Consider the following 22,330-nt stretch of genomic DNA (forward strand, 5'->3'; position numbering starts at 1 on the left):
TCTATGCTCATTCAACACGCGGACGGTCAAGGGATTGGAGGGCTTTCCTTGGGGGAAACGGACGAGCTGATTCCAAGGCTTACAGGGAAATGGAAAGGACCTAAAAAAGTCACAACGATGTTGAGAAAGAGAAGCAGAGCCTCAACTATTCACATTACTAGATTTCAAAAAGCTGTAAGTTTATTAGGACAGGTTGGTATTGGTGGGAGGACAGAGATACAGAGCAGTCTATCAGAACAGAGTCCACAAACAGACCACACGTATACGGTCAATTCATCTTCAACAGAAAGTGCCAAGATAATTTAATAGAGGAAGGACCGATCTTTCCAAAAAATGGTGCCAGAAAAATGAATAAAACGAAACCAAAAGAACCTAGACCCTTCCTCACACCATATAAAAAAGTTAACTCTAAAGAGATCATAAACCTAGAAGCATGGGCTAAAACCATAAAGCATCTACAAGAAAAGAGGAGAAAATCTTTATGACAAAGTAAAAAAAGGCTTCTTAGAAAGAATGCAAAGAGCATGAACCTTTAGAAAAGTTTATCAACCAAAAACTGATAAACTGGATTTCATCAGAATCTAAAGCTTCTGTTCTTCAAAAGACACTAAAGAAAATGAAAACAGTAAACACAGACTAGCAGAGAATATTTCAAAATACCTACCAGGTAAAAGACTTATTCCCAGAATATATAAAAAAAAGACTCTTACAATTCAGTAACAAGACAAGCCAAGAAAAACACTGGGTAAAATACCTAAACAGATTATGCACTGGGTGTTATACGCAAGTAATGAATCATGGAACTTTACATCAAAAACTAGGGATGTACGGTATGGTGACTAACATAATAAAAAAATATTATTAAAAAAAGATTTCATCAAAGAAGATATGTAAACGGTCAATAGTACATGAAAGGATGCTCAATGTCATGAGTTATCAGAGAAATGCAAAATAAAATGAGCATAGAGAGATACCAGTACATATCCACTAAAATGGCTAATATTTTGAAGAAAGGCCAGCAAGGAGACAGAACAGCTAGAACTGTCCTACGACCCTGGTAAGAATACAAAACAGCACAGCCACTATGGAAAAGTCTGCTAGGTTCGTGTAAGTGAAACGTAAGTTAACATATGCGCGAGCAATCTCACTTCTGAGTAGTCACCCAAGGGAAACAAAAGCACGTGTCCCCATCAAGACTTGCACATGAATGTTCAAAGCCACTTTATTCGTAATGGCCCTCCAATGGAAACAACCCAAGTGTCCATCGAGTGGTGAATAGATAAAGAAATTGTGGTATAGTCACAGTGGAATATTACCAAGCAATAAAAAGGAACAAACCAGTGAACACCCAACAATGTGGATGGATTCCAAAAAAAAAGCACGATGTTGTATAAAAAGAAACTAGACATAAAACACTAAGTATTATAGGATTCCATTTACCTGACATTCTTTTTTTTTTTTTTTCCCATTTACCTGACATTCTGAAGAAAACAGATCACAGAGACAAAACAGATCAGTGGTTCCCAGGACTGGGGTAGGAGGAGGGAAACGACAGCACAAAGGTGAAAGGAAGCTTCCTGGAGTAAAGGAAATATTCTCTCTCTGGGCCACAGTGCTGGCTTCACTACGATACACATATGTCTAACCCCGTCTAACTGTACACTGAAAAGGGTGAATTTTATCGGATGCAAGATATAATTCAGCCTAATTTTTATACGTAGTCAAGGGAGATGCCTTAGGACTCCTTAGATAAATGCCAATTACAAAATATAATTAAACATCCATTCCTTCTATTTCCTGCGGATTACACATTGTCCTACACTCTCTACTAGGTGTCCAGTCCACTCCCCCCCCCATCCTCTTACCCACTGGGCCCCTTCTTATGCCATTCCTACATTTATTGCATAAATATTTGCTTTAAGTACAAAAAATGAGTAGTACTGGGATGCCACCACAAATTTTGAACATTATATGCAAATTATGCCACAGTAATACTGACTTTTGAAATTGAAAACAAGGGGAGAATTCGCTAAAATCAATACTTCATTATATTTTTTGTTTGGTATTATGAGCATTCGTGAAGAACTCACCAATTTTCCAATTTCAAAAACTGCAAACTGAGCTAGGAAAACAAGGTGAAATGGGAATGCACATGGGGCTCTTGGGGGGAAATTTCTAACGAGATTTCCTGCTTGCAAGTATCGTACTTCACACGATCCGGAAGCCTCACTCTACCCAGGAGTTGCATGGCTGGTAACCACTTTCCACAAATCCTACAATCATGGCCTTGAGAGAGGCTGACCTAATGCCCCCCCCTCCCCGAACGGAAGCAGACCCTTGAGATCGTGCTCCTTCGACGCCTGAAGGATGTCGTAGTAGGGCACCTCCAAAGGACCAACAGGTGCTATGGGGACACAGAGGAAGGTTTTGAGGAGGAGTGCCATTTGAGCTGAGTGACCTTACAGCTTATATCAGTCTGCTTCTGAATGGTAACGAAAGGGCTTGTTTACTTCACGCTCTTGGAAATAAAACCACTGCGAGCAGCAGGAGTTGGTGACACATCACAATCGGATTTGACCTTGCAGCCACAAGAGAAACCACTCTGTAATTTTCAAGAGATAGAACCTTCTGGCTGATGGCGACCCAAAGTGGCCCCTTAGGCCCCTCTATACTCCTCTGCCAACAGGCTGTCTTCAGATGTTACGTGAGGAAACTCGTCGTTCACACTGCCCACCCCACATCAGATTTCTGCACAGGTCAGACTATTAAAATCGTCACCGTATCTGGAATCTACTTTCAAACCCTGCAGCATCGAGGGCGTGCTCTGTACGTGTGTGAGCTCCCGCCACTAAAATTCTCCACTCTAGGGGCAGCTTTTGCCCTAAACGGGAAAACCCATTCTGGGATGCGCAGGATTTAACCCGAGACCAGATGATGGTGTTCATCTCCAAACTGTACCAGAAACTTCGCTCATTAATAAAACTGGTTAAGTAAGTGGTCTCGTTACATAGTGTAACAGGTGTGAGGATTCCTGGGGTAATGTGGACGGACTGGAAGTACACAGACACCCCCAGTCTGGTGTGAACAAGGCGCTAAGACTCCAGGAAGGCCCGGAGGCCGAGGGGTGTGTTGGGAAGGCTGCCTCGGGCTCTGTGCAGAAATGGCCGCACTGGTTTCCTGGTGCAGGCCACACTCTGTCTCTGACACGGTCACATCTGTCCCCAAAAGTCTTCGGTGGGAGGAGCAGAGAACTAACGGGACAGAGCAGGGGCTGCATTCAATTCACTTACAAAACTTTTTATTTTTATTAATTTTGTAAACATTTATGTGACACAGAGAGAGAGCACAAGTAGGCAGAGTGGCAGACAGAGGGAGAGGGAGAAGCAGGCTCCCTGCTGAGCAGAGAGCCTGACGCAGGACTCAATCCCAGGACGCTGGGATCCTGACCTGAGACGAAGGCAGACGCCCAACTGACTGAGCCACCCAGGCCGCCCTCAAAACTGTTTTTAGTGTCTGCTTGCTAACAAATACCAGTGAGGACACAGGACTCTGCTAGCCCAACGGTGGGCAGGGCACTGGAGACTTTACTGAGCTCCGCTGACGCTAAGAATCTACCACAAGGCACCTAACATTGGGGACTGCAAAGTGGCTCAATTCCGTTTGGAGGGGGGAAAAAAAGAAGAAAAAAGATTTGCACAAATACAGAGAGTGATTTCTACCAAACCTTCCTGCTTTCTGAGAGAAGATGTATCTGCTGATACAAGTCAGAAATTGAAGACCCCGTTTTAAAAGTTTCATTACAAGAGATTCATTTGACGTAAATCTCCTCCATCTGGAATGCGTTTGGCTTCTCCGTAAACAGAACGGGCCTAACTGTGAACGATTATTTTCATAAGGGGAATGCTCTCCTCAAAGAATCCCCTTTAATACAAGCCAGATGCTAGCATCTTTGAAAGAAAAGATATTCTTCAGGAAATGATTCGTCTATATCAGATCAAAGAAATGCAAACAAATGGATTCTAAAAGCTTGTGGAGTTTACGGTTTCAAATATTTTCACTGCCAGCCCGTGTCCTGTACATAAGGACTCCATGAGGCTCCCCTGTACACACAGCACGCTTCTCAGCATCACAGCGGGACATGGGACGCCGCTCCTGGCCCGCGGCCTGGCCAAACCCTCTGCTCCCAGAGGGCCTGGCACACGCAGTACGCCCCCCAAGCTCAACTGTACACTGAAGTTAAGACCCAGATGAAGGCAGGCTCCATGAGGCTGAGGACTCTTGCTGTGTAGACAACCACACCATAAAAATAAATACGCACCTACTGTGTACTTCGTGTGCAAGGCACAGTGCCCAGAACTAAGGGTCTGGAGAGCAGGGAGGCAGGCCCAACCGGCAGCAGGACGGGGGAGCGCGCACCCACAGACTGGGAGGAAGCGCTGTGAGGAAAGTCAAGAGGATGCCATGTGGAGGGAGACAGAGGAGTTACCTCGGATGGGCTTTCAGGCCAGTCGGGTGTTGAGGAGAGGCAGAACAACTGTGGACAGATCTGAAATGCGTTCTGGAAGCATGGCCGACAGGATTCGCTCCAGTCTGGACACGAGCCATGAGGAGAGGCTGAGGCCAGGAGGATTTCTAGCCATTTTATTTTTCTGGGTTTTTGTTGTTTTATTTTGTTTCACGCGTACCCAACTGGGTGATCTGCTGGGACTGTGTCCTGACAGAAGACGTGAGGAACAAATTTTGAATAGAAAAGGTTCCAGTTGGAACATGTGAAATCTGAGAGATCTATTAAGACACCCAAATGGAAAGAACATGTGAATACCACAGTGCCTGGCAAAGGACAGCCGCTCAATAACTAACTGAAGGGCAACAGCAAAATCTAAATTCTAGAAGATGTGATTGAAAGATGAGCCCACACCGGCTACCCGTAAACTCACAAAGCGTTGGCCACACCCAGAGGGAACTGCCAAAGGGACGCCTGCAGCTGACTGAGCTCCTGTCCCCCAGCGCAACCAATTACTTCACCGTTTTTTATGGAACCACTAAAATCAACTACTTGTGGCTTTGTGCAGTTAATGCCTTAGGATGGGTTAGAAGCTAGCTACTGCTATTTCTTTAAAAAATCCTATACGGTGATATAAAGTTGACTTTCTAAGAATTACAGCCCAAAGCCAACAATGTAAAGACACCCTTGTCTCTCCATTGAACAACTAGCTATGTGTGAGAACACTGCCTTACTGAAAAATCTTTTCTTAAAAAAGATTTGCTTTTAATAGACTAGACTGAGTATACGCCAAGATTATAATCCAGGAGCACAAGCGCTTTGGGAGGTGGCGGGAGGTGGCATCCAGCTGAAACTGGGTTTATCGAGGATTTAGATTAGATGGGTGATCCTTGCTGGAATCGATCCTGCTAGAAAACTAAGAAATTCTTCCTGCCAGTGGGACGTAACACAAGTTCCTACCAGAATTATTTACATAAACCTTGGGAATAAGATGCATAAATAATAAGCTTGAAGGAGACTCGTGTATAGTACTTACTTCACAAATACGTCTCAGAAGGTGATTACCTTGATTTAGACTCCAGTTTCAAGAAATAAGCTCGACTGGGATTTCTCAACCTCGACATACCTGACATTTTGGGCTGGGTAATGCTTGGCTGTGGGGCCTATCCCGTACACTGCTGGACGTTTAGCAGCGTCCCCGGCCTCTACCCACCAGATGCTGGGGGCACGCCACTACCTGTCACCCAAACAACCAAAAATGCCTCCAGACACTACCAAACGTCCCTTGAGGGCCCCCAACTGAGAGTCACTGATCTACAGTAGTGCAAATTACAGATCATAGCCTACGAGGGTCAGTATGGAAATCTCTCTAACGATGTGTGGTAACCAACTTCCACGATGGCGCCAGTAATCCCCAACGTGTGGTGCTCCGTCACTGTGCTAATTTATGCAGCCCCCTCCCACAGTGTATCAGGGCTGGTCCGTGTGACCAGTAAAATACATCAAAGGGTTGGTACGTGACTTCCAAGGTCGTAAAGAACACCATGTGGCTTCTGTCTTACTCTCTTGGATCACCTGCTCTGGGGGAACGCCAGCTGCCAGATCATGAGTGGGCATCTCTCCAGAGAAGCCTCAGAGGTGAGGAACCAAGGCTTCCCACCAAAAGCTGCCCAGGTCAGCTTGAAAGAAGATCTTCCAGCCTCACCAAGCCTCCCGAGAACTGCAGCCCCAGCCAACACCACCCTAGTGACACCTTCATCTTCATGAGAGGCCTCAAGTCAGAACCACCCGTCACGCAGACACTCTGAGGTGATACAGGTTTCAAGTCACTAGGCTTGGGCAATCTGTTACATAGCAGCAGGGAACCAGTACGGAATTATACGACCATCTGTCGCAAACACAACATCGCTGGCAGGTAGATCCTGACCACTCAGACTCACTACATTCTTCACCAGAGGACTGGCTGGCTGCAATTCACCTTTTCCGGGCTAAGAGGAGACAGTCACAAAATGGTTTCTCCTGAATTTAAAGTGTGCTCTGGGGGAGGGGGAATCAGAACAGACTGGTAACTTGATTTACGTGGTAAAATAAAACATTTTCCACTCAGAAGTCCTTGTAAATCTTCATGGAGATTTACATACCAAAGCTGGTAGCTCACTGTGTCTTCAATCCCATGATACAGCCACTAAACATAGGGCTTTCAGTGGCAAGAATTTAAGACTTAAATGTGGCTGAGGCTCAATGCTGATGATCCAGGGGATGATAAAAACTCTACAAACGAAGCTTAGCATCCGCAGATCTTTTATAAACCCCAAGGTCACAGCCACGCTTCCTCCTGATACAGGTATACTTGTCATTCCACTCTGCATGTAAAAAGCTAAAATAATTACCTAACAAACTTGGGTTAAATCAATCTTCAAAATTTATCTTACTAGGAATACACAATATTCCAAACAAATAGATCCTATTTTGTGAATAACTTGGAGAGCCTCTTACTTAAAACTACCTGAGGGTGCCATGGGCTGAGTCATGTCCCACCCCAAATTCTTACGTGAGTCCTAGGCTCCAGTGCCTCAGAACATGACTATATTTGGAGACAGGGCCTTTGAAAGATAATTAAGTTAAAACGAGGTCACTAGGGCCCTAGTCCCACATGACTGATGTCCTCATAAGAAGAGAACAGGACACAGGCAGACACAGAGGGAGGCCCATGTGGCCGTCTACAAGCCAAGGAGAGAGGCACAGAAGAAACCAACCCTGCCGCTACCTTGGTCGAGGACTTCCAGCCTCCGAGAGAAAATCAATCTCTACTGTTTAGGGCCCCCAGTCTGGGATGCTCTTTAGGGCAGTCCTAGCAGACTCAAACAGAGGGTTATCTGGCTACCTTTGGGTTCACTGGGTGCTCTGTGAGCCCATTATCAGTAGCTCCCACTAAACACCCATTTCGTGCTGTCAGAAAGTCAACGTGAACACCATGACTTCACACTCTTGAAGTAAAACTGTACGTCCCAATGGTACTAGATTCCCCCAAAACTACCCATCAAGGAGTCATCAGAACTGAAGTCTAGAGACTTCTACAAATACTTTTAATATCAGGAAGGAGGAAAAACACAGAATTAACTCTCAACAATTTTAGTAGAAATAACTGAAATCGAAGACCCTCTCCAGTCTCACTGTAGAAATGGTTATTGCATCTGGAGGACTATATAATCCGGGGCGAAAGATGGATGGCAGGTGGCCCCCATTTTGCTGCATATGGTTCTAGAGGAGATCTGCCACCGACATGTCAACTGTGAGCAGCCAGACGGGGAGTGCAGGGCCCCTGCAGAAAGGCCAATCTGGCCATCACCAAGGAGGACAGCCTCAGACACTCTGGGATAAATGGTCCAATGGATGGAGAGAGGGAAGCTCTCCAGGAACTAACAAAGCTGAACAGCTGAGAAGAATTTTTACAGAGAAGGCACAGTATTGACCCATTATTCTGACATCTGCATCCCGGAGAAACAGCGAGCATGAACAGGACAAGTGACTACACTGAATACCAACTGTGTTTGTGGAGCAGGGACACTCCCAGTGCTGCTAGCTTTATCGCCACGCCGGGCCCGCAACAAGTATTACAGATCAGCCCAAAGACGAAGGAGGAGTCACCTACCCGTACCGTATAATTACATCTAATAAATACATCATTACAATCACTTTCACATTTTTTTCCTTTTTAGGATGCAGCTACTAGAAAGTTTAAAATCTAAAATTACATGAGACTCATCCCGCTTCTACTAGGCAGTTTTGTTCAATACTACAACTATTAGCCTCTCCCTAAAATCCAAGAAGGAAGGTACTCTAGCTGCTTCATCATGGTAGACATTTAACTAGACATTGGAGAGACGAAAAAAGTTTCTGGTACTTTCAAACTTACAAAGCGAGATGAATTATCATTTTTCACAGTCTTCGCATTTCCAAATGATTCCAGAATTGGATTTGCTTGCAAAAGCTGCCGTTCAAGTTCCCCCTAAAAGACATTACACATACACACACATACACACACACACAAAGCAGATGTAGGTTAATCTCATGTCTTCACTCCAAGCCTCGGGGGAGAATACAAAACAAAAACACGTCCTCTTTCTCTCCGTGTTTTCCTTTTGTGTGCCACCCCGTAACCTTCTTGGCTTTATTCTTGGTCCCAGGAGGCTCTGCTAAAGGAAAACAATTAGTGTTTATAAAGTGATCAGAAGGAGAAGGAAAGGTTGCATTGGGCACAGGAGAGAACTCTGAGCGCACGGCACATAAATTAAGCGGAGAATTTTGAAAATAAAGCAAATGGGTTTTCACAAGATGAAATCTAGCAGGATGCTGCGATGAACATATTAATACTTACGCTTTTTATTTCTACTGTGCCTTCTTCCAGTAAGTTCAGGCAGCCAATTCTAATGATAACCACTAGGGGCGCCTGGGTGGCTCAGTCAGTTCAGTGTCTGCCTTCAGCTCAGGTCATGATCTCAGGGTCCTGGGATCGAGTTCCCCCTCGGGCTCCGCAGGGAGCCTGCTTCTCCCTCTGCCCCCCACCCCCGCCCGCTCACTCTCTCTCTCAAATAAAATCTTTAAAAAAACAATAACCACGAGACTGGTGGAAGACGTGCCATTTTTCCAAGGGCTTCATCCAATTTCTTAAACAAGGCAGACAGAGTAACATCCTCACCTCCATTCTCAAAGGGGACAGAGACGGGCATGCGCTGGAGACTTCTGCTCAGATTTAAAAGGCTAAGTATAGAGTCTGTGATAGACTCTATGCTTGACTCCGTGTCTTTAATCATGTGCAAATTTGGCTATAAGACAGATTTTTACAAATAAAAGGCGTAAGAATATTAATATGTGCCTTGATCATGACACGTGACAGGAAGCTGTAGGAAAAGCCTGATGCCAGTTCTGGCCACAAAAAGCACGAGAAAGTGACGCTGTGTTCCCGGAACATAATGTTAGAATTATACCGTACGGCTTAGAGAAATCTGCTTTTTCCAAACACAGATCTTACCCTGTGTTTTAAGATACCACAGTATTCTAGACCTGAAGAAAGGATTACAAACCACTAGCAAATGGGATTCTCTAAGCAAAAGAGGGATACAAGGACCCTCCCATGAGATTCTTAAATGGATGGCCAGCTGCTATGTGATGCACTCTATTAGCAGATCCAGAAAGAACGACGAACGTTTGCTATACACACAGTCTGGGTTGGACTCCTTCACGCAGCGGAAAGGGTGGGAAGTACTCTGGGGGCACAGGACACAGTGAAGAATGCTCCCCTCAGGACTACCCTGTAGTGTTTATCTGCATTGTCTAGATCACAACAGGGCTCAAGTCTAGTCTACGACTGTGGTATAAACTTCCTTTCTGGGCATTAGAACACATGTTCCCCGTACAGGGAATCTCCAGTTTATGGACTTCAAAACACCAGATTATTTCTGATGTAAATCTTTCTGAACATTACAGGCTCCCCGGACTTTTTTTTTTTCTTAAAGATTTTATTTATTTGACAGCACAAGCAGGTGGAGCGACAGGCAGAGGGAGAGGGAGAAGCTGACTCCCCACTGAGCAAAGAGACCAACTTGGGACTTGATCCCAGGACCCCGGGGATCATGACCTGAGCTGAAGGCAGATGCTTGCTTTACCAACTGAGCCACCCAGCTGCCCCCACTCCCCAGATTTCTTAAACATGGTATCCTGGTAACCAATTTTAACAACTGAGAGGCATCACTAAAGAATGGTAGTTATCAGGGCATCTGACTTCAGCTCAGGTCATGAACCTGGGCTCCCTGCTCAGCAGGGAACCTGCTTAAGTTTTCTCCCTTTCCCTCTGCCCCCTGTGCCCCCCAAATAAAATCTTTTTAAAAAAAGCTATTCTGTAATCTAACGGGGCACAGGGGGGCTTTCCCCTGGAGGTCAGCACTTGCCTCCATCAGTGTGGCCATGACCAACACCTTACAAGGCCCTTGGTGTCCTAGCTCTGCAAAAATTGGGCTCTAGAATCCTTCTTACCTCACTCAGTCTGTGTGATCAGAATGCAGAACCTGTTAGGAAAACACCGAATTTTCATAAATGGGGCATTACCTTTACACTAAACATCGACTGTTAGCTCACGATCATCCTGTCCAATCATAATAAAAATACTTGAATATTTTACCTTTCAAATGTTTTCCTAACTTGGAGGTAAAACAAGTATTACGTACCCCATTTTAATATTCTCTAGACATGGCTACAAGGATTCTTTGCTTCTGTGTGCAAGTGTACATGGGTGTGGTTATGTGTGTGGTCTCTGATTCTATTCTTTCTTCTGCCGGCTTGCAATAGCTGGTATATCCCCTGGACCTAGCTCAGTCAGTGTGAGGTCAGAAGGGTGCTCCGTGACTGTTTGCTGAATGAATGTACAATCAGAGGTCCCCAAATCTGCTAGCAGTGTTTGGGGAGGGGCTGATGGTGAGCCAAAGGCAGCAGTAAAAATTGAATGAAGGGTCCTTGCTTCACCATAACCTGCCGACTGGGGCCCTCCCAGGCCTCTGCTGTTGGGCCACTATGTTAACAGGGTCATGGTATTAACTTTTCTCCTAATGGACTGGTGATATCACTGATACCAAGTAAAGATCTCAGTAACTTAAAAATGAATCATAAAAAGCTTGACACCAAGCTAACCTCAGGAAACACACAAAAAGGGTCTTAAATTAAGAAATTACCATGAAATTTGACCATTTTGGTGTTGTACAATTTCACATCTTGATTGAACAGCACTAACATCACTCAACGAAATTATGAAGCCATTTATAAACACTCAGGGGACTGAGTGCTAACCTTCCCACTAGAATCAGATGGGCAATGTCCCGTTTCTATTCTACAGGACAACAAAAAATGTCTTTTGGGAATGTAGGGGGAAAATTAGCATTAGCTATTGAAATTATTTTTAAAGTTTTAAGTATTTAGAATTACATGATGCTTTCAAGGATGACCAGTCATGATGAAAACCATACCCTTGTGTCTACTGTATAGTATATTAGTATACACCTGCTATGTGATAGATATAAGAGAAGTCTGAAATTGGTAAGCCTCCATTTCAGCCAGCAATGGGACGTGGGCTGGGATCGTGCTGGGCATTGCAGGCCTGGCTGGGTAGAGCTGCAGGTGTCCCCACCACCCACAAGACGGTTGAAAATCAGTGGCAGCCACTCAGCAACAGTACTGAGAACCAGACTTAATCTCCACTGGCAGGCTCTCATTTCTGTGCTTGCTACTTGCCATCTGTCACAGCCTTAGTTCAAGGCGGTGTAGTAGACGGGAAGTCATCCCGAAGCTGCCATCCAGATGTGGAGGAGTCCAAAGTGGGCAGGGCAGGTGGGTGGCCTGAAGGAGAGTCATTCTTAGGGGACGGTCAAGTTTCAGAAAACAGCTGTTTTCAGATCTGCTCTGAACTTGGCTTGGGCTCAGACTCTGGAGTGGCCCTGGACTCCGTGCCAGACTTTGAGGGTCTGTGACAGCAATCTACGGTGAGGGAGCGTGTCACTGAAACCACTTCCAGCTGCCTGGGGGACAAAGCCAAGCAAGACTTAACTCGTGAGAAGAAGTATGCCATACATGTACAGGTAAACGCTTACCATTTACTGCTTAAATACTGTGACCTTCATTCTGAAAACTGATTTATATTTGTATTTCCATAATAAGGATTAAGTTTCAAAGGCAAGCACAAAGGCCTGCGGGGATGGCTCAAACAGAATGAGGAGGCCAAACATGGTGACGAGACAGGGAAACTGGCATCCTCGTAAATTTCAGGGGGGGTGCCGAACTGCACCATCACTCTGAAGATCAGCGGGATGGGGCGATCCCTCAAAATGTGAAACAGAACACTACCACGACCCAGCAATGCCACTCCCAGGCGCACGGCCAGGTGAGCAGGAAACACAGGGCCACACAAACACTGTACACAAATGTTCACTGAGCCATTATTCAAAGTGGCCCCCAAATGGAAACAATCCAAAGGCCTATCAGCTGTCGGACAGACAAATGAAACGTGGCCGAATTAATAGATTTAACAGAACGGGGTACCATTCGGCCAGGGAAAGGAATACTTATCCATGCTACCACACAGATAAACCGTGCAAACATCATGCTGAGGGGGAGGAACAGTCTAGAGAGCCACACACTCCAGGGTTCCGTTCATATAAAATACGCACAGTGGGCAGATTCATAAAGACAGAAAGTAGGTGAATGGTTTCCGGGGGCTGGAGGGACGTGCAAGGGGATGCCTAATGGGTTTCTTTTGGGGTGATGAGAAGTTCCTCAAGTTTACTGCAGGGATGACTACGTAACTCAGTATAATAAAAACGATGACGCTGAACTGTAGGAATGTGTGAATTTGATGGCATGTGAATTAAACCTCAATAAAGCTGTTAAAAAAAAAAAAAAAAGACTGAGCAAAGAGCCTGGAAATGTCTTCCCCTTTGTTCTGACGATTCATGCTTCTGTCCAGTGACAAAACACCAGAAACACATCCAAATGGCTCCTGGGATCCTGAACGAGTTTTGCCCATAAAGTTCAATGTAAATTCACAACCCAGGGATGTCAAACCAAAGGAAACACCTTGCCAAGTACAGACGTGCGACATAACGACTGCTTTACGGCAGTCATTCTCAGAATGGGGCGAAGGAGTCCCTGGGGACGGGGGGGGGGGGGGGGGGGGCGGGAGCGTGGGCAGAGATGGAACATCTTGATGCCACCCCCTCCGGGGTCACTACCACTCAGGAGTACCTCCTATTCCTCAAGCGGGCTGGGGACGCAAAGTTGAGAACAGGCGCTCTTCTCAGGTTTCTAGAAACAGAAGCACAGCCAGCGCTAGACTAGATGACTGCGAAAATAAACGTGGGGAAAAGCAGCACCGAAGATTCCGCGCTGTGAGTTCATGCAGCAAGACATGCACACCGACGACGCGGGGAAGCACGGCAGAGAAGCTGCAGGAAACCCAGCTCCCCAGGGACTCCTGCGACCCGAAGTAAAACCTCAGGGTTGGCATGCGACTCACACACAACGGGGATCCGCGCTGTGGTTTAAAATGACATCGAAACAAAATGTTAGTGATAACGACGTACGTCATTCCACACTGTGGATTTGGAAAACCCGAGTCTGTCCGTTGATTTTTTCAGTTTTATCACAGGTCATTTTGGCGTGACCTCTAGGGCACAAAGAAAAGCTAATTTCGGGTCTAGAGGTTCCTTCTGTAGTTGGCAAAAAAGCCTTTAAGTGTCCTCTAGGATAACAATTATTTCATTAATCCTTCCAATTTCGATGAGTGATCTGCTCTACAGCTAAAGGAGCAAAAGAACATCAGAGGCCCTCACAGGTAGAGGACAGCTTTGCTGTCCGACAACTAAAGAATTTTAAGAAAGACATCGGAAAATCTGGCCATCCAGGACTATTCCAGTAGATACTTATGATCATTTCTTTATATTAATAAATCATTTCTGTAACATTATCCTTCCCTGCTTCCTATTCCCTCGAAACCATTCCAGTGCCGGGGGAAAGGGTTAAGCGCAGGACAGACGTCCCTTTCTGTCTGAGGCATCTGGCTTGGCGCTGCCCTCCCTCTCCTCCTGGGTGGCAGGAAATGCTCTGGCTGGTGGTCTGTCCGTTGCTGTGCTCTGGGGAACCAGAAGGAGGGGCGTTCTCTAAGCAGGAAGACAAATACTCCTCCACTACCTGCCCTGGATAAAGAAAATGCTAACTTTATATATTAAATCATGAAAACTTCTAAGGCTAAAACACACAGGGGCCATAAAACGTTAATAGACTAGAAATGTGTTAACCCAAAAGGTACAACTTTTCGAGTTGCAGCCCCAGACTCAAAATGTAACGTCTGGCACAACACCGGCCTTCTGTGCATTTAAGAATCAAAACAATTCCACCTGGTCTTCGACATTCGAGACCCTGAGGGTTCAGGCTTCATAAACATGTGATTCAATGTCATGATAAAAGGGTAAATAAATATTAAAACTCATCTAGAAAACAAATTTAAAGCAAAAGGGCATGCTGCTGGCAAAAGAATACGTCTCTAAGCGACAAATTTCCAAAATTAAGTTTTCACAGGGGAGGTCACTCAGAACCAACCATATTTGCTTCTAACAGAGACTCGATCTAGAGACAGAAATTAGTGCGAGCATTCAGGACTAAGAAGCATAGAGAAAAGCACTTGCCTGATGTTTCACTGGTTTAGGTGATTCCTGCTGTTTGTTACAAACAGATAAACGCAAACGTTAGCGAGTCGGGCTCTTTCCCTGAGCAGGGAGTCACATCCAAAGCACCAGGTCAACGTGCAGCTCAGAACCATGAAAGCAGGTGTGGCTGGGTCACCTGCCACTTCTGCAGATCTACAAGTTTAAGGGTAACGGACTCTCCTGTTCTTACCCCTCTTCTATCATCAACTGTCCCCAGATTTCTACCCCTGCCTCAAGCTGCAGTGGGCAGTAGCAATAGGCTGCGGTCTACTTTCAGGAAGAACTGCTAACGATACTCGAGGATCTTCCTTTGGTGGAAATAAGAAATCTTCACCAGCACTGCTCATCGATCGTGAACAGTTCTTCCCAAAGCTTCTCAAGGAATTAGCCTTCAAGCTATAACCGTCAATTCCAGTTGGCCTGTGCAAATACCTAGCTCATGGAAATTTCCTGGTCACCTTGCTCCTTCCAGAGCAGAGGAAGCTTCTGGGTGGGGGTGGGGGTGGGAGGAGACAAGGGAGCTGTCAGTTCCAGCAGTATGCTGTGCTTCCTGATGCTTGCTTCTGAAATCACAAAAGAATAAGCCTGAGACATATACAAACAGAAGGAAAACTTACAGGAATATTATGGTCCTTCCGTCCTTTATGCGAAGAAGCAACGTGAGCAAGGTACTGAATGACCTTCTTAGTATTTTCTGTCTTCCCAGCACCCGATTCACCCCTGAAAGAGACAGTAGCACAGGCCACCTTAAAGAAAGCAGAGCACACACGTTCCCAAATTACAACCGATAAAATTAAATGGAGTTGGAACAAGACTTGGTAGAAAGTAAAAAGAGTGTAAGTAGGGAAAAAACCTTACCAGCTGAAGTCAGAAAATTATTTTTTTAAATGGTATTAAATTATCCCAAACTTTTGGGGGGGGTGCAAGACCCAAGATAAGGTTCACAATGCTGTTTTTTCTTGGAGTTTGGGGGTTCCACCAGAGAAGTGACATTTACTATAAAAAAGTTCATGAAAACAATTCCTCGGCCCCAGAAATCCAGCCAACACTGGAAACAGGACTCCTCGAACAGTGAAGATGATTTAATCTGAAGATGCTGAAAGGACTCTGGGGTGCCCACTGATGCTCAACTTCAAGTCCAGACAAGGTTNAAAGGACTCTGGGGTGCCCACTGATGCTCAACTTCAAGTCCAGACAAGGTTTTCTCAGCACCCCCCCCCCCCAGCTGATAACTGTTCCTTCCCCCGCGCTACGACACAGAACCTTGTACACACCTCGTCAAACCTCCCCCCGAGGACTGCTGGCCTCACATCCCAGGCTCCCCGAGGCAGAGAGCAGGACCTCGTACAAGTGTTTACCGTGCATGTGTGTTTGTCAGATTCTTTTAAATCCACATAATCGTGTGCAGTGTCGGCACAGTGCCAGTACGCAATTTGTACAGAAAATGAACACTGTGACTTTTGTTACAAACTGGGACAAATGCCACTGCTTTATGTGCTTTATGTTTAAAAACAAGGCTGGCACATTTCAAAGTCTGTTTTTTATTTCTACTCAAGGACTAATCTTGAAATTCAGGTAAGCTGCTAAGCACAGGGATACCTAAGTTATGGCCTTTCTGTTCAAATATTTAAGGCTCCCTAAGATCTGATGAAAGTGAACCTATCTTACCAATTGAGAAGATCTCAATTTGGATTAAAAGAAAAATTATCTAATTAGATTTTTCATTAAAAAAAAAAAGCCCCAGATAAAAACAAAAAAAAACCCAAAACCCAGAAAACAGAAGAAAAGCACCAGAAACCCGAAACTATTTTATATATGTGGCCGCCTAATAATCCACTAAGCTTATTTTATCTAAGGCTTGAAAGTCTAATTTTTCTATTATACTCTGACCTGTCCTTGAAAGTATACTCAGAATTGTACCATGAACTGGCCACAACTTTAATTTTTCAAGTTTACTGATTGCATTATTGTAATTCTCTGCACCCAGATACCTCCAATCTCAGCTACAGAGGGTTTGGGCAAAGGGAGCCAAATGACCAACCAGTCGTATATACGGCTCTGAGTAAGGAAACAATCTTCTCCGGGCCCTCACGCCACCATTTGTACAATGTAGGAACTGTATTAGAGCCTTTCTAGCTACAAGATGTGATGACTCTAGAAACAACCCACTTACTGGTTTATAACCATATTTTATATTTGAAGCTCCTTAACCACTATCCATTGTTACATGAAAAATAGTCCCCTTGTGTGTTTTACCATCTAGAAGTTCTGAACTGTAGGTACTCAAATAGACCAAATTTTCTAAGGGTCTTTTGCCTGCTGTTCGTGCTTAAAAAGGCCTTTCCTGCACCAAGATTATATCCACCTATGCTCTCTTTTTTATAAGATCTATTATTAAATCCATCTGTATTTTTTCCCAGAACTTTGATGGTCTCACTTTTTACAACGAAATCTTTAATCCATCTGGAAAAAAAAATTAATAGCTTGGGGTAAAAATATAATCTAATTTTGTCCCCAAATGATTCAGCCCACATCCTAGTATCAGCAGTTGACAAAGACACTCATTACCCTGTGATCTGAAATATTATATTTACTTCTTATACACACAACTTATGTAAGGCCAGAACCATACTGCAGTAGTTTTTTTGTTTTGTTTTGCTTAAAATTTTTACTTATTTGCCAGAAAGAGAGATGGCCAGCGAGAGAGGGAACACAAGCAGGGGGAGTGGGAGAGGAAGAAGCAGGCTCCCAGCAGAGCAGGGAGCCCAATGCAGGGCTCGATCCCAGAACCCTGGGATCACGCCCTGAGCCGAAGGCAGACGCTTAATGACTGAGCCTCCCAGGCACCCTTGCAGCAGTTCTGAAATAGGACTAACCAGAGCACCCAGCATTGTAGTCTCTGAAGTTTATTTTCTCAAACAAACTTCAAATAATTTTGTTCCACTATGCCTCCCCCACAAATAAACAAGAGGCAGCATTTAGAAGTAATATTAATATGCAGGCTATTTTTTTCATTATTATGATTATTATTATTATTATTATTATTTAGGAGATGAGGTCTTCCTCTCTACCTCAGGTAATTTTGTGTTTTCTATGTTCACGAAGCGAGGACCGTGTTTGTCGTACACATCTCTGAAATCCCAGTGCCCAGCTCAGCAGGTGCTGGATAAATGAACACAGGTCCTCCTGCACATGTTTTATTAAGTTTATTCCTAGGCTCTGTTTTATATTTTTTATTCCTGCCATTAACGCCCTTATATTTTCTACCTGGCCTCCACCGGTGCCTGGATTAAGTAATAATTTCATTCACTCAACAAATACTTAACAAATCGACCACTGTGTGTAGGTCATTCTCCTGAGTACAAGAGCCAGAGCAGCGAACCTTTGTCTCGGTCCTCGTGGAGCTCAAGTTCAGAAGAAAAGAGAGATGATAAATCACAAAAACAAGAGGAGTACAGGACGAGAGGACTGCCTTTAAGACAACAAGGAGGTGGCTGGGGGGGCGGGAGGGGCCGAGCAGACAGGAGTGGAGGACACCTCCCTGGAGACGGTCCAGGGACAGCCTCCCAAAGAGGGAGAACGGGCCAGTGAAATCGGGGGCACCACGATCAGGTGGATGGAGAGACGAACGCAAAGGTCTTTGCCAGGAACCAGGGCGCCGGTGCAAATGTGGGATTTGACCACCACCAGCGAGGCAGAAAGCTGCAGGGGCTCCGGGGGCAGCAGGAAGCTTCTCGAGTCCCTGGAGAGAATCCAGATCTTATTCAAGCGTCATTCCTCAAGAGCTAGGATAGTGGTTTCTCTCTGTTTTGTTAACTTTATTCAAAATACTTAGTGTTTCAAGGCTAATCATGATGTTGGCGGCTGGCTTCAAACAAATAATTTTTCTGTTACACGAAGAAACGAGCCTCTCATTTAGATTGATGATGACTTGTCTCGAAAATAGTTCTGATTGTTCCCTTTCTGCTTAGTTGTGCCTCTGTGGTTTCTCCACTAACTCCTCTCAATTGGACATGCTTCAGTGTGTCCTGAACATGTTTTTCCCCCTCCCTGTCACACTCACTGGGCGGTGCTTCAAGAGCTGCTTAGAATCTCAGCGACATTTTTGTCTATTTCAGGTCTAAGGGGACCTTGACACAGAAGACACTGCAGCAGAGACAGATATTACTAGCGAGCTCCTGAGAGGGGAGATGGGGAACTGCATAGCCCCCGTCTTTAAATGTGGACAGTAGCTTCTAACACAGAAGACTGTGGTGAAGAAAGAACACAGGCCCCCCGAGGCACATCGTCAGCGGCCAGGGAACACCACCCATTACTGTCCACTCAGCTGCTCACCTACTGCTCAGGGGGTAGTTTGGGTTACTAAGCCCTGAATTACTTTACGAATCTACAGCGCCCTCGTTAATGGTTCAAAATGTGGGTTATGGTGTCAACATGACCCACCTAGATTGAAATCCTGTCCCCTGCTTTCTAGCTCTGGGGCTTTGGGCGAGTGACTCAGCTCTCTGGGCTTCATTTTATACTCAGTTCAATGACAGCCTCAGTACTTCATAGGCCCGGGAACACACACGTAAGAAGCCTAGCGCTGCCCCCGGCCAAAAGTCTCTCGGTAAATGGCAACAGTGGTAGTAAGTAGGTATGACGAGGATGAAGGTATTAACAGAAGTAAAAAACAAAAAACCAAAAAAACAAACAACAACCAAAAAACAAAAAAACAAATTATCCCAGATAATCCCCGATGTGTATATGAAAGAGGTGGCACACTCAAAGGCATAGAATTAGAATTCTTGGAAACAATTTTTTAAAAAGGAAAATGGCACATCTGTCCCAGACAGAGGCAGAGAAATAAAAGCAGTTTGGACAGGAGTAAAGACGTGAGGGAGCCAGGGGCGCCTGGGTGGCACAGCGGTTGGGCGTCTGCCTTCGGCTCAGGGCGTGATCCCGGCGTTATGGGATCGAGCCCCACATCAGGCTCTTCCGCTATGAGCCTGCTTCTTCCTCTCCCACTCCCCCTCCTTCTGTTCCCTCTCTCGCTGGCTGTCTCTATCTCTGTCGAATAAATTAAAAAAAAAAAAAATCTTTAAAAGACGTGAGGGAGCCAAACAGAAAGCTCAGCAGAAGTCTCCAAGTTTGGAGAACCCTCAGAGAGGAGAGCAACAGAACAAGACCTCAGAGCCAGGATGATAAAGGATCTGTTCTCGTTTCCACCAACAAAACCAGATCCCCCGAAGAAGTCACTGGAGATGCTGCTGGCTTCCATGCTGGTCCATGCAGTGAAGTGTGAGCTCAACAAGAGGGTGCAGGACAGCAGGACACAGATCAGGGGTTTCTAGCTGGAGGTACTCCAGTTTTCCAGAGAGGTCTACGGCCCTCAGTGGCTTCTCAAAGAGATGCACAATCCAAAACAAAATGTAAAAACCAACAGCACTAAGAAGGGGGTAAGCAAATCGTTAACACGTGATCAATTCTGGGATCTTTCTTGGACTCCCTTCTGGACCATGGGTACATTTCCCCAACGAGAAACTCCTCACCCAGATCTTAACTGCTTCTGTTTTTCTTCTCTGGATACATCGACTTCAGTCTAGTTTCAAAAACACCCTCGGCCTGAACGTCTCCCTTCAGATGATGACCTCCATTTGAAAACCAACCACGCGAATCCCACACGCGACATTAGCTGTTGATTTCCTACAGTCTCAAAACTCTGTTCTGTTAGAAAGCAGCTTATTAGCAAGAGCAGAGGTTTTGTGGTCAAGACGGTGTGGGTTCAGTCCTCCATCCCACTAACACTAGGGTCAGTCTTGGCTACCAGGACCTGTAATCGGAGCTAAGAGGGCTACTGAATGATTCATGCAGGGACCACTTGCAAAGAGGTTAGTCCCTTTTGGGGCATATTTGCCGAGAACATTTTAAACTTCCATTCACAGACTGATGTGCATACTTCCTTCTCCCCTGTAGCTTAGCTATCATTGAGATGCACCTACAATAATCTAAAAATTCCCCCAGTTTTCAGACTGGAGCGCTTCTAAAGCAAAGGATCGTCCAAAAAGCAAACTGTGGTCTAGAGAAAGCTGCTGACGGTCTGGCCTGGGGTCACTGAGCTAGCTCAGGGTGGGTGAAAAAGAACACCAGACAGCTACTGGACAACATGATGGCTTTCCCACTGCGCCACACTATGGCCTTACATGTGGGTTTTAAGTATTTTTTAAAAGCAATTTTAAAGACTGAGAAGAAGGTAGAGGCTTCCCATATACCCTCTGCGGCCACACATGCGCAGTCTCCTCCATTATCAACATCACTAAAATGGGAGAGTTTTTACTAAGGATGATGCTGTATCATGATCGCCCAAAGTCCAAAGTTTCATTAGGATTCACTCCGGGTGTCGTACACTCTGTGGGTTTAGACAAATATGTAACAACTCATATCTACTATTGTAATATCATATGGGATATTTTCACTGCCCTAAAAATCCTCTGCGCTCTGCCGGTTCACCTCCCCTCCCTCCCACACCCCTTGCACTCACTGTCTCTATGACTGGAATCAGTCTGGAGCCTTCTCAGATTGGCTTCACATACTAATACACATTCAGGGTTCCTCCAGGACTTTTTATGGATTGAGAGCTCGTTTGTTTTCAGTGCTGAGTAAGGCTCTTGTCATCTGGACGTACCAGTTTATTCATGCACCTGAACATCCTGGTTGCCTCCTAGTTTGGGTAATTATGTACAAAGCAGGTTTTTGCGTAGGCATAACTTTAACAGGTAAATACTAAGGAGTGGGATTGGTGGGTCATGGTAAGAATATGCTTAGTTTTGGGGCACCTATGTGGCTCAGTCTTTTTTTAACTCTCAAAAAAGAGTATGCTTAGTTTTGTAAGAAACCCACAAATGGTCTTCCAGAGTGGCTGCACCATTCTGCATTCCCACCAGCAACGAATGAGCGAGCGTTCTTGTTCCTCCACATTGTCATCAGCATTTGGGGTTGTCAAGGTTCTAGATGCTGGCCACTCTAGGTGTGTAAAGAGGACACATGGCGTGGAACATCTTTTCATAGGCTCTTTGGCCATCTGTGTTATGTTCTTCAGTGAGATGTCTGCTAAGGTCTTTGGTCCATTTTTAAAATAAGGTTGTTTGCTTTCTTATTAAGTTTTAAGAGGGGTTTTTTTGTATGTTTTGGATAACAATCCTCTTTGTCAGATGTGTCCTTTGAAAATATATTTTCCCAGGGGCGCCTGGGTGGCTCAGTCATTAAGCGTCTGCCTTAGGCTCAGGGCGTGATCCCAGAGTCCTGGGATCGAGCCCCAAATCGGGCTCCTCCGCTGGGGGCCTGCTTCTTCCTCTCCCACTCCCCCTGCTTGTGTTCCCTCCCGCGCTGCCTGTCAAATAATCTTTAAAAAAAAAAAAAAAAAGAAGAAGAAGAAAAAAATATTTTGTCCTAATCAGTGGCTTTTATTTTCATTATCTGGACATTGTCTTTAGCAGACAAGTTTTTAATATTAATGAAGTCCAGATTATTTCTTTCATCGATCACATCCATTGTGTTGTATCCAAAAAAAGCATCACCACACCCAAGATCATCCACATTT

At 45.1% G+C, this 22,330-nt stretch overlaps 1 protein-coding gene across 3 annotated transcripts in view; it reads right to left on the bottom strand.

The window, feature by feature from the left end:
• Positions 1–22,330, bottom strand: part of MYH10 (myosin heavy chain 10) — a 123,089-nt gene that overhangs the window by 66,020 nt on the left and 34,739 nt on the right. For all 3 annotated transcript variants that reach the window (XM_019801732.2, XM_034646660.1, XM_002921147.4), the window contains 2 exons: positions 15,369–15,471; positions 8,421–8,513 (listed from right to left, as the gene is read on the bottom strand). In XM_019801732.2, the coding sequence (XP_019657291.1) occupies positions 8,421–8,513; positions 15,369–15,471 (196 nt within the window). The remainder of the gene's footprint in view (positions 1–8,420; positions 8,514–15,368; positions 15,472–22,330) is intronic.

Source organism: Ailuropoda melanoleuca, chromosome 17 (assembly GCF_002007445.2).
Source record: "Ailuropoda melanoleuca isolate Jingjing chromosome 17, ASM200744v2, whole genome shotgun sequence".
Taxonomy (NCBI): domain Eukaryota; kingdom Metazoa; phylum Chordata; class Mammalia; order Carnivora; family Ursidae; genus Ailuropoda; species Ailuropoda melanoleuca.